The sequence below is a fragment of the Oncorhynchus clarkii genome, chromosome 12 (assembly GCF_045791955.1).
Source record: "Oncorhynchus clarkii lewisi isolate Uvic-CL-2024 chromosome 12, UVic_Ocla_1.0, whole genome shotgun sequence".
NCBI lineage: Eukaryota > Metazoa > Chordata > Actinopteri > Salmoniformes > Salmonidae > Oncorhynchus > Oncorhynchus clarkii.
Genome location: NC_092158.1, coordinates 75081917 through 75097659, shown reverse-complemented (window position 1 = coordinate 75097659; position 15743 = coordinate 75081917). Strand labels below are relative to the sequence as shown.

Here is a 15743-nt window from a genome sequence, read left to right as displayed (position 1 = left end):
TCTGTTAGACCAGTGAAGATATTTACTTGCTTCATATATTAGCTGAATATTCTGACATGAACCCGCAGGGGATCCCGATCCCACTAACCTTGTTTTAACTCGGATGACTTGTGAATGGCAAATTGTGATGGCAAATGAAAGAGATGGCACATTCCATCACATACTCCACTAATTGTGTTCAGTTTTGAACATGCAGGCTGGAGCAGTATGTATTGTTGCTGTAAGCTTTAATGGGGTGTGAATGGGAGGGGCGGAGAACGGTTGAGAGTGGAGCAGCAGGTAGGGGAGGACTAGGTTGTTTGCGGAAGGCAGTGGGGGGTGGGGGCAGGTACTGTTCAGACATGATCTGCTCTGGCCACATCTTTTCTACTGTGATCAAATACCTGGAAATGAAACTCAACATTTGTATTTGTATGAGTGAGTTTGGATGATTTGGAGAGTGTGTGGGGCTAGATGTGTTGACATTTGAACAGACAGCTCTATATTTTGACGTTTCAGAGTGTGTGTGAGTGTGAACATGTGTCAATAAATGTATGAGTGTTGTTCATGCCTGCTGATTGGGAGGATTGATCTTGTGGGAAGAGGAATTTCCCAGTCGTCAGTGTTTATCCCTACGGCGACACTCGTCAGGTCTGCTGTCCTCATCATTATCCCTGAGTAGCTGTGGAGGGCAAAGATCACATATTTAATGATGGCTTGGGTTGTTTGAGCTAGGTGAAAGTGTTTGGAGAAATGACCACGTCATTATGGAACCTTAAAATTGAAATGGACACTGAACAGTGAGTTATGATGTGTAGTTAAATATGTGAATAATATAGTGTGTGTGTGTGTGTGTGTGTGTGTGTGTGTGTGTGTATGTGTGTGTGTGTGTGTGTGTGCCATACATATGTGCTTTCAAATCAAACAATAAAAAGATAAATGAATTCCAAGTAAAGCTCATATTCTTTTATTTTCATTTCCCTAACCCTGTTCCATAAGTCATTCCCAATGTCTCTCCCAGGATAGTGTGCAGGCCTAGTCCATTGTAATTCCAATGCAGCTCCACTCTTAATTCAGTAGCCTCCAGCATAAAGAGAGCCGAGTAGAGCAGCAGTCCTATCTCTGCTCATGTCCGCAGACCCTGAGACACAGAGAGGGAGAGTAGGAGGGGGTCACAGAGCACACACCATCCCATCTCTCAGGCCCCTCAGGGTACCATCCCAACACAGACTTTGCATACTTGAGACATTGGAAAAGTACAGAGGAAGGGTTATTATCTGGCCCTAATGGGTTAATGTGCACAAACTTCAGTCTTCTTCAGTCTTCCACCCTCTCAGAACCAGGTGTCCCCTGATGTTCTCACGTAGACAATAACTATACAATCTCCCTCTAGCCAAGCCCCCACACAATAACCTCCACTTCCGCTGATGGCTTAACTTTACCTCAACTGCTTCTCCTACTCCATAAGTAAAACTTAATAGCCTCCAATGCAATTAGGTTCCTCCTCCCGCTCATACTTTAACAGACACCCCTCTATCTCCCAAATAAAACAGTCTTCTTTCTCCAATTAAGCAATGCTTACCCTGAACATTCCTTAAATAAAACAACTGTAAAGATCAATTTTCACCCCAACCCCATCTTTCAAAACATCCCATTTATCATTCCTCAGGCTGCAAAAAAAACCATCCCTTTGACGTCCTTATGACTAATACCCGTCAATTATCAACATTCTCTTTAGCATTCTCTCTGCTCTGCTCTCTCTGAATAGCCTAAGTGAGTCAGAGGCCAGCTCATGTGTCCCATGTTGAATGGCTGTGGGTCAGGGTTGTGTTGACCTGGATGAGGCTGGTGCTGGGGGAGAGGTTAGAGGTTGGCCTTGTTCGCAGGCCCGTTCTGTTCCCAGGACCTGGTTCTGTTCCAGGAGGGATCCAGAGGGCCAGTGTTCCGGCCCAGTTCCCCCAGCGTGGGAGAACATAGCGTGGGAGCTTGGGGACAGTGGTCAGCCCCTAATGCCTCTATTGCTTCCAGATTGCCTTCAAATGACTGTTGGTGTTGTTTACACACGTGCAGAGCCACGGACACAAGAATGTACACGTAAATACTGTACGCACACACACACACACATACTAAAGCAATCATTTAACTGTCCACAAGTCTGAATGGATTATCTGGGCTCTCTGTGGGCTGTTTGTGTGTTTTTGCCACGTCTAACACTTAGATATGATCCAACCCAGTGTTTATGTGTGAACAACATCTGACTGTGTCTGTCTGTCTGTCTGTATTAGTCATTGTATTATTGAGTAATCAGGCCTCTTTAGAAAACATTCAGGGTTTTGGTGTTGGCTTGGCTTGATGTTGGGTTGCTATCAAGCGTGTCTTAAAAGGGCAGATTTGATATTGTAAGAGGAATCTCATGGATAGCTGGAGAGATTGGAAATGCTGCATTAATTAGTCAAGCTCTGTCTGTTGTAGATGCATTTCTTCCTTTCTAATGATTGTTTTCAGATGTTTTGACATCTGTTGCCCTGCAGGCTAGTAAGGAGCTAAGTATTTCTTCTTGTTTACTGTAGTGAGGTGAGGTGTAGTCATATTTAGTGCAGTATGTGTTGTTGTTGATGTTGTTGATGTTGTCAAGCAGCGAAGCTGGTAATACCCTATTGTATTTCTTCTGGTTCATTATTATTATACTGGATTCTTCCCCCAAGGAAAATAACATGCAAATTCCCCTGAGATGGTAAGTCTAGGAGGGCACAACTTGGCATGATGGTAACGGCCCATGTGTCACACCCTTTCATGCAATCCCATGCAAATTTGCCACATTGTGGCACTATAACAAGCGATTGAAAATGCTACATTTTAAAGCTCATGCTACTCACCCTGTGTGACGGAGGGTCATGAAATTTGGTACATAAATACATATAAATCAGACACAGATAATCGTATTGTAATACAACTTGGTACATATGTTCCAAACATGGTTTAGACTCAACATATGAAAGCACATTTAGATCAACCACATGGTGGCGCTATAACGGGCACATATTTATATTTCTTGATCTGTTTGACTCAGAGTGATGAAATTTGGCACACATGCTCAGGGATATTAGTCTAGCTAACGTGTAAAGTATGGTTCATTTTGGCACTGTTGGACAGAAAGAAATCATTAATGCAAGCTCATTGGCTCATAGCAGCCATATTGTTTGAGCTAGAGTCCTGCAAAATGGAAGAAGCCACTTAAAGTGGTCAATATCATACAAAAAATAGTTCAAAATACATTCAACTCATATAGCATGAGATCTGATTGATTTTTCGTTTGGATATTTACGAAGCGTGGTAAGGAGTAGAGTACAGCTCATCCTTGGGCAATGTGTCCAATTTGTCTTGATGGTGGCACAGTGGGCCCACAGCTTGAACCCCGGCATTGCTGCTTGCAGCTATATTCATTGTTGCTGTTGTGTATAAACCTGTTGGTCCTATTAGCCCAGAGAGACTGTATAACAGTGCTACAAAGGAGTGTTTGATGAGTCCTAGATCAGGCCAGTTCTAGACCATGTTTATGGAGTGAGAGCTCATTAGTGGAGAAGAGATGAAGTCCGTTCACTGTGGCTTTAACAAGGTCTTAATAAGGCCTTAATTGGCTGCAATGAAAGGGAAAAGGGAAAAGAGAATACCACAACTGAATGTATTCAACTGAAATGTATCTTCCGCATTTAACCTAACCCCTCTGAATCAATACCAGCTAACTAGCACCACTGTGTGACTGTGACCTGATGCTGTTTGTTGGTTTTTGTCATCAGCACTTCAGAGGAGGAACTGTATTTTTTATTGAACCTTTATTTAACTAGGTAAGTCAGTTAAGAACCAATTCTTATTTACAATGACAGCCTACTGGGGAACAGTGGGTTAGCTGCCTTGTTCAGGGGCAGAATGACAGATTTTTACCTTGTCAGCTCAGGGATTCCATACAGCAACCTTTCAGTTACTGGCCCAACGCTCTAACCACTAGGCTACCTGCCGCCTCGCTCCCAGACTGTGGTCTAAGTCATCTACCCACATCTACCCTCCTGAGATATTTGCAGCCACTGTAATGTGCTGATAGAGGGATAAGGATGACTCCATGTCTAGAGATGTGCTCTGTGGCTCTGTGGCTCTGTACTGTAATGCTGTACATCTGCTGTGCAGGGACTGTGTAGTCACGAAGCTGACCAGCCGGCCGGCGCCAGCTAGGGGGAGCGGGGAGGGATACAGTACAAAAGGTGGAACAGGGCCTTTGATATTTGGCTGAGAATCTCTCTCTCTCTCTCTCTCTCTCTCTCTCTGAAAAGGTGTGGTAGAATTTGATGTTGATTAGGTTTTCATCTCTGGAACATTAACTGTAACCTAGTAGTTTATGTTGGCTAAATACTGTCCTGAGATCTGTGCTCGGTGAGATCTGAGTGAAGCACTAATGAAAAGTGTGTGTGTGTGTGGGGGGGGGGGGGGGGGGGGGGGGGGTTGGCGAGGTCTGTCTGTGTGTTTATGTGTACACACACTCTGGCCCTCCGGCAGGCTGGGGATGTAAAGGGGTGTTTGAAATGGGAGTGTGACAGAAGTATTTGACTGTTATGTGTACACTCAGCACCCTGCTAGAAGCCTGGGAACAGAGGGGTTGTGGGAGCAACAGTCACAGTAGTACTGGCCATTTTATACACACAGGATATTCACATGTGAAACGGCTTCAGCTCTATTAAACACATTCTCTTAGCGATATGGCAACATCCTACAGAGCATTCTGTTTCCCAGACATTTTCATCCTGGTCCTCCGAGGCCGTCGCAGTGCTTCTCATAGACTGTCAGAGTGATGTGCTGATCCTTTCTGTCCCTGTATGTTTGTCTGTGAGGTTAACATGATGCTTATATGTATATGCCTTTCTGGTGTGTGTGTGTGTGTGTGTGTGTGTGTGTGTGTTTTCCAGGGAGAGATCCAGCAGTTGTTGATTCTGGAGGACGCCCAGGCGGCGGCTGATTACTGCCTGCACTACATCCCTGACTGTGACTCTCCCCTGTCCTACAACAGACAGGCCCAGGACCCTGAGCAGGTCAGTACTCCAGCCACCAGGGGGAGACACCCTCTGACATACACACATACTCACACAGTACACACACACTATTCCACTCCCCCTTCACCTGTCTGGTTTTATTATCAGTGATTCATCCACCCAAAATATCCTCTTCAAACTGTAACAGTATTTCTTTATTTCGGTCCTCTTCTCTCTCGGTTTACTTCTCTCTCTACTTCTCTCTCTCTCTCTCTCTTCTTTCATATATGTATGCGATTAAATCATCTGTTCTACAGTAGTTTATGATGTGGGTTTCTGGCTGCTAGCAAAGAAACCAGGTTGGAATTCCATCTGTAGTTAGTGAACAGGGACACTAACATGACACTCACAACCTTACAACCTCAGTAAAACTGCAAATGAACACGAAGACATGGATTGCATTCCACACCTTCAATAAAACCCAGATGGTCCCTGATCATAATTTAATTATGGAACAGAGAGTGTATTTGTCTGGACTGCTTCAGGGTGCTTTAGAACTCACATAGCGATATTTCCAGTTTTAGTTCTCTCGATGCTGGCTCAGTCAGGGCTCAACATTTCAGAGATACAGTTTCATGTTGAGGCTTTGTGCAGGTCCTGACTACACAGGACAGTGCTGGCTGCTACAGCTGCTTCCTCAGCCCCTTGTTTCTCAGCCAACAGATAAAACGATGAACAAGCAGCATGCATATCAATAGTGTCTGCCAGAGACCTGCCCAGCCCCGCCCTCTGTAGCCCAGCCAATCCCAGCCTTGGCCATGTACTGAATCACATGATTTATCACTACCCAGTCTTCTCGGCCTAGGGGCCCGGAACACACCACTTAAACACAGGGAGGCCAGGCCAGAGAAGAATGAGACATCAGTCAGTCAGCATCAGAAGAAGCTCCTCTCCTTGTCTTTGATAGTGAGCCAGCAGCAGAGTGGTGCATCTCTCCCTTGGCAGTGTTGAGCTGCTTCAGCTTGAACACACACAGCCAGGAGCCCTGTAAATCTCACTCTGGCTCTTCGATCTTCACCGGGCCTGCTTGGGCAATGGGATACACTTGGGAGAGATGAGTTATATTATGATGTATGTGTGTGTCTTTATGTTGGAGAAAAGTGTTTTGGGGAGAGGGAGAGAGAAAAGTAAGAGATATTGATTCATGCTGCCCGCAGGGAGATGCTGTCAGGGTCTGTGAGAACAGTGTTCTATGTGTAGCCTCCTACACCTGGCTGTGTGTCTGTGTCTGGGTGTGTCCAATTCCTGGCGCTGCTCCTGGGACTGTCCATCAGTGTCTATCAGACGTAGAGCGTGTTGGCTATTCTAGATCTACAGCTGAGAAACCTGCTCTGTGTGCAAGACCTTGTCAGCATCACTCAATCTACTCACTTTATATCCTCCTCACACTGACCCTGTTTACAAACCATCACAATCTTCTCATCAATGTATTTTACAGACCAGACCTTCAACAACGTTCTCATATAAAGGTCTTCAATAATAGTGACAGATATGGATATGAGTTAAAAAAGGACATAAATTAAATGTATGTTTACATATTTGAACAGCCCAACAGGGTCATAAACACACTGACCCCTGACCTCATGAGAAAGTATGTCCTCTCTGTTGACAGGCCAGTGGTAAACAGTGATAAATAAACAGTAGTCTCGTGTGTGTGTGTGTGTGTGTCATGATCTATGCCTGGCCCCACTGGATGTGTGCATAGTGTCTCTCTTCTCCTGGCTTGTTATGTTTCAGGTATTTCACCATGTTGTTGTTTCTCTTGTTCGTGCCCCACCTCCTCCCTTGCCCCCCCCCCCCCCCTTTCATAAAAGACCTCTCAACTTAAACCTGATCCCATGATACCAAGCAACGAGCCAGAGGAGCCAATGAAACGCTCCAAGAAAGACAGGAAAGGCAAAAAGGACAAAAAGAAGCGTGGCAAGAAGGGGAGGGGCAAGAAGGAGTCGAGGAAGAAGAGAAAAGAAGGAGAGGCGGGTCCAGAGAAGGAGGGTTTCGTCCAGGTGTCCACTGTTTTGCCTGAAAACCAATCCCAAGAAACCTACTATTCCACTGAAAAGCCATCTACGATGGAACTGTTCACTCCTGAAGCTATCACGCCATCTGCAGCCCCTGACCAGACCACCATGATCCCAGAGAGGCCCACACACAGGCCTGACTCTGACATTGAGGACACCTCCGTGGTGCCCAGTGTATTGCCTGAGTCAAAGGTCACTGAGGAGGTAGACTGAAAAGTAACAATGCAGCTCCCCACCCCATCCATCCCATCCCTAACAGAGCACTGACCCACTCTCCCAGAATGCCTCATCTACACCCTCTGTCAACCTGCTCCTCTCCTCACTATGGCCTCTAACCTAACCAGCACTACCCTAATCACCTCCTCCTCTTCCAGGACTCACAATGGAACACAGAGAATCCCTGCATCCCTCTAGATCTAGATTAAGTAGAGTATGCAGACAATCTAGAATTTAGACTATGTTTTACACTGTGTTTTAACACATAGACAACTGTGACTCAATTGTCACAATAGTTGTTTATGGGTTGCAAGACATTTAATTGAATCTAGTTGTGTGGATAACACTAGTTCTGTCATTTGTAGTACCTGTAGTTGAACATACATATCTGAGTAAGTGGTATGTATGAGGTGTTGTGTGTTGTAGTTTTTCTATGATGTCTCCTTGACCTGAGAGTTTATGTCCTTACACAAACCCAGTCCAAACCGTTGGTTTTAAAGCTATACATGTATCCACAACGGTATGCCTCTTGTGTTGCATTGTCTTTCAAAAGTTGTTTTGTCAACAAATTTGTCCCCATGATTGAAATCTCTAAAGGTTATTGTTTGCTACTTTTGCTAATTTGCTGAATTTGCTTATTTTCATACTCTGGCTGTTATGGCTGTCATAACCCATGTCATGCTGCCATCACTACCTGGTTGTGAAATATTCCATCACCATAGAATGATTAATAACACACACTGAGGCTTGCTACATGTATGACCTGCCTATTCCCATAACCAACACCTGTGCTGCTAACTAGCTTAGCAAACTGTACGCTGTGATAGGCTGTGTAAAATGGAAGCGCTGGGCAAACTCAGTGGAATGGGAAGACAGACAGACAGAAAGACAGACCATAATGTTGCCCAGTGTCTCCATGGTTTCTGTTACCATGGTTCTGACCTTAAGCACACTGGCCTTGTGCAGGAGGAGAGGCTGGACCAAAAGCCCCAGGTGGAGGAGCTCGATGACAACTTCTACCGCGACCTGTACGATGACCTTGCTGTCTCCATGGTAACAGTGGGTCCCAATATCAGCGAGTACGAGGTCAGTTGAATTGAGATTTTTATACTCTGTATGTTCATACGGTGAAGCTGGGTTTTAGTACCACCGTCATGTTCAGTAGCAGCTCAGTTATTAATGTGGTCATTCGATCATGTGATTTACTGGCATGTTGTGTGGACTCGTAGGCTGTAGAGTACGAGAACATAAGTAACGAGACAGAGAACCAGGAGTATGAAGAGTATGAGACGTACGAGGACGGATATGGCTTTGCAGAGAGAGAGGGGGCTGATACCTGGGATGGAGAGGTAGGCCTCATCAATCATTCAGTTCAACTGTATTCACTCAGTGTCACGGTCGTCCTCCTCTTCATCTGAAGAGGAGAGGCGATAAGGATCGGAGGACCAAAATGCGGCGTGGTATGTGTTCATCATTCATTTTAATAAAGAAAACACTGAACACTGAAACACTATACAAAAACAATAACCGAAATAACGACCGTGAAGCTACAAATGAGACCTGTGCTGACACAAGCAACTAGCATAGACAATCACCCACAAACAAACAGTGCAACCCAGGCTACCTAAGTATGATTCTCAATCAGACACAACTAATGACACCTGCCTCTGATTGAGAACCATACTAGGCCGAAACATAGAAATCCCCAAATCATAGAAAATCAAACATAGACTGCCCACCAACTCACGCCCTGACCATACTAAATAATGAATACAAAACAAAGGAAATAAAGGTCAGAACGTGACACTCAGAGACCGCTGAGACTGCTGTACATGACCTACAACTGCTGTACACACAGTAGGTCATCAATCACCTAACACGTCTGTTCATGTGTCTGTGTCTGTCTGTGTCTGTCTGTGTCCGTCTGTGTCTGTCTCTGCCTCAGGCCAGTGGCAGACCACTGAAAGGAGAGAAGGGAGAGCCTGCCATCTTTGAACCGGTGGGCTTGAGTATTCAGACAGAATATTGCTCATGGAAATCAATTTTAGGCCCTTAAGATTTTATTTTAGGATTTTTCTGTCAAGTTGGTGTTTTGTTCATGTAATCATTATGACTCTATAAAGACGATATGGAGTATTTATGTTGAAATATCTCTGGTATGGACTGAATGTGTTTATATGTCATTGTCATATCTCTGTGATGTTGTGCAGGGTACACTGGTGGAGGGAGCAGTCGGCCCCCCAGGACCAGAGGTAAGACCCCTGCACATTACCACTACATCACACTACATTGATACTACATTGATACTACATTGATACTACATTGAAACTACATTGATACTGCATTGAAACTACATTGAAACTAAGTTGAAACTACATTGATACTACATTGAAACTACATTGATACTACACTGGAACTACATTGAAACTACATTGAAACTACATTGATACTACATTGATACTACATTGAAACTACATTGATACTGCGTTGAAACTACATTGAAACTACGTTGAAACTACATTGATACTACATTGAAACTACATTGAAACTACATTGATACTACACTGGAACTACATTGATACTACATTGATACTACATTGAAACTACATTGAAACTATGTTGAAACTACATTGATACTACATTGAAACTACATTGATACTACATTGAAACTACATTTAAACTACATTGCTACTACATTGATGCTACATTGATACTATATTGATCTTTTACTCCATTGTTTTGCCCATATTGATACTATGGACCAGTGCTGATTGACTGTGTGTTTATTTTCCAGGGTATTCCAGGTGGACAAGGACCAATGGGCCCCCGAGGACCCAGTGGAGACCCAGGTGATTTGGTGAGTATCCTCCCGGTGGAGTATTGACACATAGTGGACTGTCCTCTGGGACAGTATGACTATAGTCAGGGTCCATAGGGACTGTCCTCTGGGACAGTGTGACCATAGTCAGGGTCCACAGGAACTGTCCTCTGGGACAGTGTGACCATTTTTTATTTTTTTATTTTACCTTTATTTAACTAGGCAAGTCAGTTAAGAACAAATTCTTATTTTCAATGACGGCCTAGGAACAGTGGGTTAACTGCCTTGTTCAGGGGCAGAACGACAGATTTGTACCTTGTTAGCTCGGGGATTTGAACTTGCAACCTTCCGGGTTACTAGTCCAACGCCCTAACCACTAGGCTACCCTGCCGACTGTCCAGTGTGACCATAGTCAGGGTCCACAGGGACTGTCCTCTGGGACAGTGTGACCATAGTCAGGGTCCACAGGGACTGTCCTCTGGGACAGTGTGACCATAGTCAGGGTCCACAGGGACTGTCCTCTGGGACAGTGTGACCATAGTCAGGGTCCACAGGGACTGTCCTCTGGGACAGTGTGACTATAGTCAGGGTCCACAGGGACTGTCCTCTGGGACAGTGTGACTATAGTCAGGGTCCACAGGGACTGTCCTCTGGGACAGTGTGACTATAGTCAGGGTCCACAGGGACTGTCCTCTGGGACAGTGTGACTATAGTCAGGGTCCACAGGGACTGTCCTCTGGGACAGTGTGACTATAGTCAGGGTCCACAGGGACTGTCCTCTGGGACAGTGTGACTATAGTCAGGGTCCACAGGGACTGTCCTCTGGGACAGTGTGACTATAGTCAGGGTCCACAGGGACTGTCCTCTGGGACAGTGTGACTATAGTCAGGGTCCACAGGGACTGTCCTCTGGGACAGTGTGACTATAGTCAGGGTCCACAGGGACTGTCCTCTGGGACAGTGTATGACTATAGTCAGGGTCCACAGGGACTGTCCTCTGGGACAGTGTGACTATAGTCAGGGTCCACAGGGACTGTCCTCCTCTGGTCCACAGGGACTGTCCTCTGACTATAGTCAGGGTCCACAGGGACTGTCCTCTGGGACAGTGTGACCATAGTCAGGGTCCACAGGGACTGTCCTCTGGGACAGTGTGACTATAGTCAGGGTCCACAGGGACTGTCCTCTGGGACAGTGTGACTATAGTCAGGGTCCACAGGGACTGTCCTCTGGGACAGTGTGACTATAGTCAGGGTCCACAGGGACTGTCCTCTGGGACAGTGTGACTATAGTCAGGGTCCACAGGGACTGTCCTCTGGGACAGTATGACCACAGTTAGGGTCCACAGGGACTGTCCTCTGGGACAGTGTGACCACAGTCAGGGTCCACAGGGACTGTCCTCTGGGACAGTGTGACTATAGTCAGGGTCCACAGAGACTGTCCTCTGGGACAGTGTGACTATAGTCAGGGTCCACAGGGACTGTCCTCTGGGACAGTGTGACTATAGTCAGGGTCCACAGGGACTGTCCTCTGGGACAGTGTGACTATAGTCAGGGTCCACAGGGACTGTCCTCTGGGACAGTGTGACTATAGTCAGGGTCCACAGGGACTGTCCCCTGGGACAGTGTGACCATAGTCAGGGTCCACAGGGACTGTCCTCTGGGACAGTGTGACCATAGTCAGGGTCCACAGGGACTGTCCTCTGGGACAGTGACCATAGTCAGGGTCCACAGGGACTGTCCTCTGGGGCAGTGTGACCATAGTCAGGGTCCACAGGGACTGTCCTCTGGGACAGTGTGACTATAGTCAGGGTCCACAGGGACTGTCCTCTGGGACAGTGTGACCACAGTCAGGGTTCACAGGGACTGTCCTCTGGGACAGTGTGACCATAATCAGGGTCCACAGGGACTGTCTTCTGGGTTTGACCGAAACCACAGGTTGACCACAGCCTACATAACAGGTCAGGGATGCTGTGACCTCACTGTGGTCTTGACCGTAACCTTACGAGGCTTAAGGGACTAAAGGACTGGTGATGACTCATGTGTGGCCTAATTGACCTAATTCTCTCTGTTGGACTGTGTGTGTGTGTATGTGCGTGCCTTTGTGTGTTTGTGTTCCCTCCTTGAAAACCGCCTCAGTCCCACAGACACAAACCAACAGATGCTCAGTCGTCTCTAGTGATCTAAAGGATTTTTAACCATGTTGTTGTAGTAGAAAAACATGGAGGTCTTCTAGGTTTCACCTCAAATCAAACACATCAAATCAGATCATCAAACAAACTCTTTCTTCTTTCAAAGCAGATCAGAAACAAATGTATAAACAGTGTTCCATAATCCTGCCTGTCTACAGTATTTCATTGTTTGTTATGCCTTACAGTATACAACAGTATTCTCAGTGTGACAGATACGGCAATAAAGGTTCCTATTGAGCCTTTGTCTCTGCTGCAGAGAGACTAGGTGATTGACAGTTTGGGATTAGCTCATACCTCTAATTCTTTATGAGGTGCTTATGGGTACATTAGGCTTTTGATAGGGGCATCAAGCAGAAAATCATAAGCTGTTTCCCCTCCTCTCTAGAGACAAGCTAATTGATATGAACCTAAGAGTGAGTGACATGCCCTCTGGAACTGAAGCAGAGGTTGTTTTAACAGAGATTGGATTTCAGGGATCATTCTCGTGTGTTTAGCCTTACGTCCACATTGGAACACTCCCACTTATAGGCCTATAGTGTACATACTTGTGCTTACAGGCCTATAATGTACATACTTGTGCTTACAGGCCTATAAGGTACATACTTGTGCTTACAGGCCTATAATGTACATACTTGTGCTTACAGGCCTATAAGGTACATACTTGTGCTTACAGGCCTATAATGTACATACTTGTGCTTACAGGCCTATAATGTACATACTTGTGCTTGCAGGCCTATAATGTACATACTTCTGTTTACAGGCCTATAATGTACATACTTGTGTTTACAGGCCTATAATGTACATACTTGTGTTTACAGGCCTATAATGTACATACTTGTGTTTACAGGCCAATAATGTACATACTTGTGTTGTTCACTGTATAAACCCTCATACAGTCATGACTAAAATCCTCCTCCCTCCCTCTCTCTCTCTCTCTCTCTCTCTCTCTCTCTCTCTCTCTCTCTCTCTCTCCCTCTGTCTCTCTCAGGGTCCTCCAGGACGTCCTGGTTTAGCTGGGGTTGATGGGATACCTGGTCCTCCAGGAACCATGCTGATGTTACCAGTAAGAATTAGATAAAACTCTCTTTATTTAAACTTCCCTCAGCTGAACACACACTCATGTTCAGTTCCCATTGACTACGTCTGAATCCCAAATCCCTCCCTTCCCTTCTGCCCTTTCAATTTGAGCGTTCACGAGCGCCTCCCCCATTTGCACAAGTGTCCAAAAGCTGAGGGAGACAACTGTATTGAAGGTGTAGGGGCTAATTAGACCCTCAGATAGCAGGGCTGCAGACTTCAGGGCTGCTGGGCTGTAGGCTTTACTATCCTGACACGCACTGCAATATGTTTGAGTATGTGCAATTTCACACAAAAGAATGGAGAGGCGTACCTGATTATATGCCACGTGCATTTGTTTATGTCTGATTTTGAGACTTGACACAAATTCCTCCAAATTAAATATTGAACTCTTACTGAGGTTTATATCTTGTAAAACGACAGGATGGATTTGTTCATTTGAATGTCATGCTTGTTTTATTATTTAAAAGTGGAACATGAACTGCATCATTCAAGTCAGGAGTGTGTCCAGAAGTTGATGGGTTTATTGATCTCCTCGCCACTCTCTGGAAGTCACCCTCAGAGTTTCATCAGCAACACGTGACAACGGAGAGCCCTCCGAGCGAGTTAGTAGGGGTGAGGGGGTGGTTTGGGATTCCCCATATGTGAAGCTGTCCTGAGGGAGGGCAGTAACTGCTCTCAGCCACTAGGTGGAGCTGTGAGATTGAATGCTGATGAGGCCAGATGAAATCTACATCGTGTATACCCATAGACTTATACTGCGTGTATTTAGGTTGATCACTCTACCCCTTTCTCGTGTAGTTCCAACATGGTGGTGATTCTCAGAAGGGGCCTGTGGTGTCGGCCCAGGAGGCCCAGGCTCAGGCCATCCTGCAGCAGACCAAGGTAACGTCCACCTGTCCATTACAACTATAACCTGGAACATCATTACTCCTTTTACATTACAAATGAGCCTTAACTTATCTAACAATGTCCTTCTTATTAACCTTGTTTATTCCAGATGTCGTTGAAGGGACCCCCAGGTCCACTGGGTCTTACAGGGCGACCCGGCCCACTGGTAGGATACCCACCTAGTTCAAACCAAAGGCCACAATCTTAAATTCTACCTTATTCTCTATCTACACCTGGCAGATACTCCCCTGTCTACAGTTCACCACAACCACATTGACCAAAGCCCCTTTTGTCTCCATGCACATACAAACAATCAGAAATCTGATCATCACTAATGTGACTTAACAGGCTATTCTTTATGTCCTTGTTTGGTTTGACTGTCTTTCATCTCGGTGTTTAGGGTCTTACTGGTCCCTCTGGACTTAAAGGTGACGCTGGAGAACATGGCCCAAGGGTAAGAGGATATTCTATTTTGACTTGCTACCACAGAGCCGTCAAGGTCCATTTGGATTTTGATGTATCCTGCTGGTCTCACTCTCTCTCTCTGTCCCTCTCTTTGTCCGCTCCCCTCTCTCTTCATCTCTCTCCTCCTTCTCTCCCCCTCTGTCTATTCTTTCTCTCTCCTCCTCCTTCCCCTCTCTATGTATATTCTCTCCCTCTCCTCCTCCTCCTCCCCTCTCTGTCTATTCTCTCTCCTCTTCCTCCTCCTCTCTCTCTGTCTATTCTCTCTCCTCCTCCTCCCCTCTCTGTCTATTCTCTCTCTCTCCTCCTCCCTCTCCTTTCTCTGTCTATTCTCTCTCTCTCTCTCTCTCCTCCTCCCCTCTCTGTCTATTATCTCTCCTCCTCCTCCTCCTCCTCCCCTTTCACTGTCTATTCTCTCTCTCCTCCTCCTCCCCTCTCTGTCTATTCTCTCTCTCTCCTCCTCCCCCTCTTTCTGTCTATTCTCCCTCCTCCTCCTCCTCCTCCTCCTCCTCCTCCTCCTCCTCCTCCTCCCCCCTCTCTGTCTATTATCTCTCCTCCTCCTCCTCCTCCTCCCCTTTCACTGTCTATTCTCTCTCCTCCTCCTCCTCCCCTCTCGCTGTCTATTCTCTCTCTCTCTCCTCCCCCCTCTGTCTATTCTCTCTCTCCTCTTCCTACCCTCTCTCTGTTTATTCTCTCTCTCCTCCCCCTCTCTCTCTCTGTTTATCCTCTCTCTCCTCCTCCTCCTCCTCCCCCCTCTCTCTCTGTCTATTCTCTCTCTCCTCCTCCTCTCTCTCTCTGTTTATTATCTCTCTCCTCCTCCTCCTCCCCCCTCTCTCTCTGTTTATTCTCTCTCTCCTCCTCCTCCTCCCCCCCTCTCTCTCTGTTTATTCTCTCTCTCCTCCTCCTCCTCCCCCTCTCTCTCTCTGTTTATTCTCTCTCTCCTCCTCCTCCTCCCCCTCTCTCTCTCTGTTTATTCTCTCTCTCCTCCTCCTCCTCCTCCCCCTCTCTCTCTCTGTT

General features: G+C 46.1%; 1 protein-coding gene across 1 annotated transcript in view; it reads left to right on the top strand.

Moving 5' to 3' along the window:
• The window catches only part of LOC139421286 (collagen alpha-1(XI) chain-like), an 81577-nt gene that overhangs the window by 20164 nt on the left and 45670 nt on the right, over positions 1-15743 (top strand). The window contains exons 5-15 of the mRNA XM_071172018.1: positions 4935-5057; positions 6872-7279; positions 8258-8377; positions 8521-8640; positions 9237-9290; positions 9502-9543; positions 10086-10148; positions 13285-13359; positions 14175-14258; positions 14374-14430; positions 14665-14718. Coding sequence (XP_071028119.1) covers positions 4935-5057; positions 6872-7279; positions 8258-8377; positions 8521-8640; positions 9237-9290; positions 9502-9543; positions 10086-10148; positions 13285-13359; positions 14175-14258; positions 14374-14430; positions 14665-14718 — 1200 coding nt within the window. The remainder of the gene's footprint in view (positions 1-4934; positions 5058-6871; positions 7280-8257; positions 8378-8520; positions 8641-9236; positions 9291-9501; positions 9544-10085; positions 10149-13284; positions 13360-14174; positions 14259-14373; positions 14431-14664; positions 14719-15743) is intronic.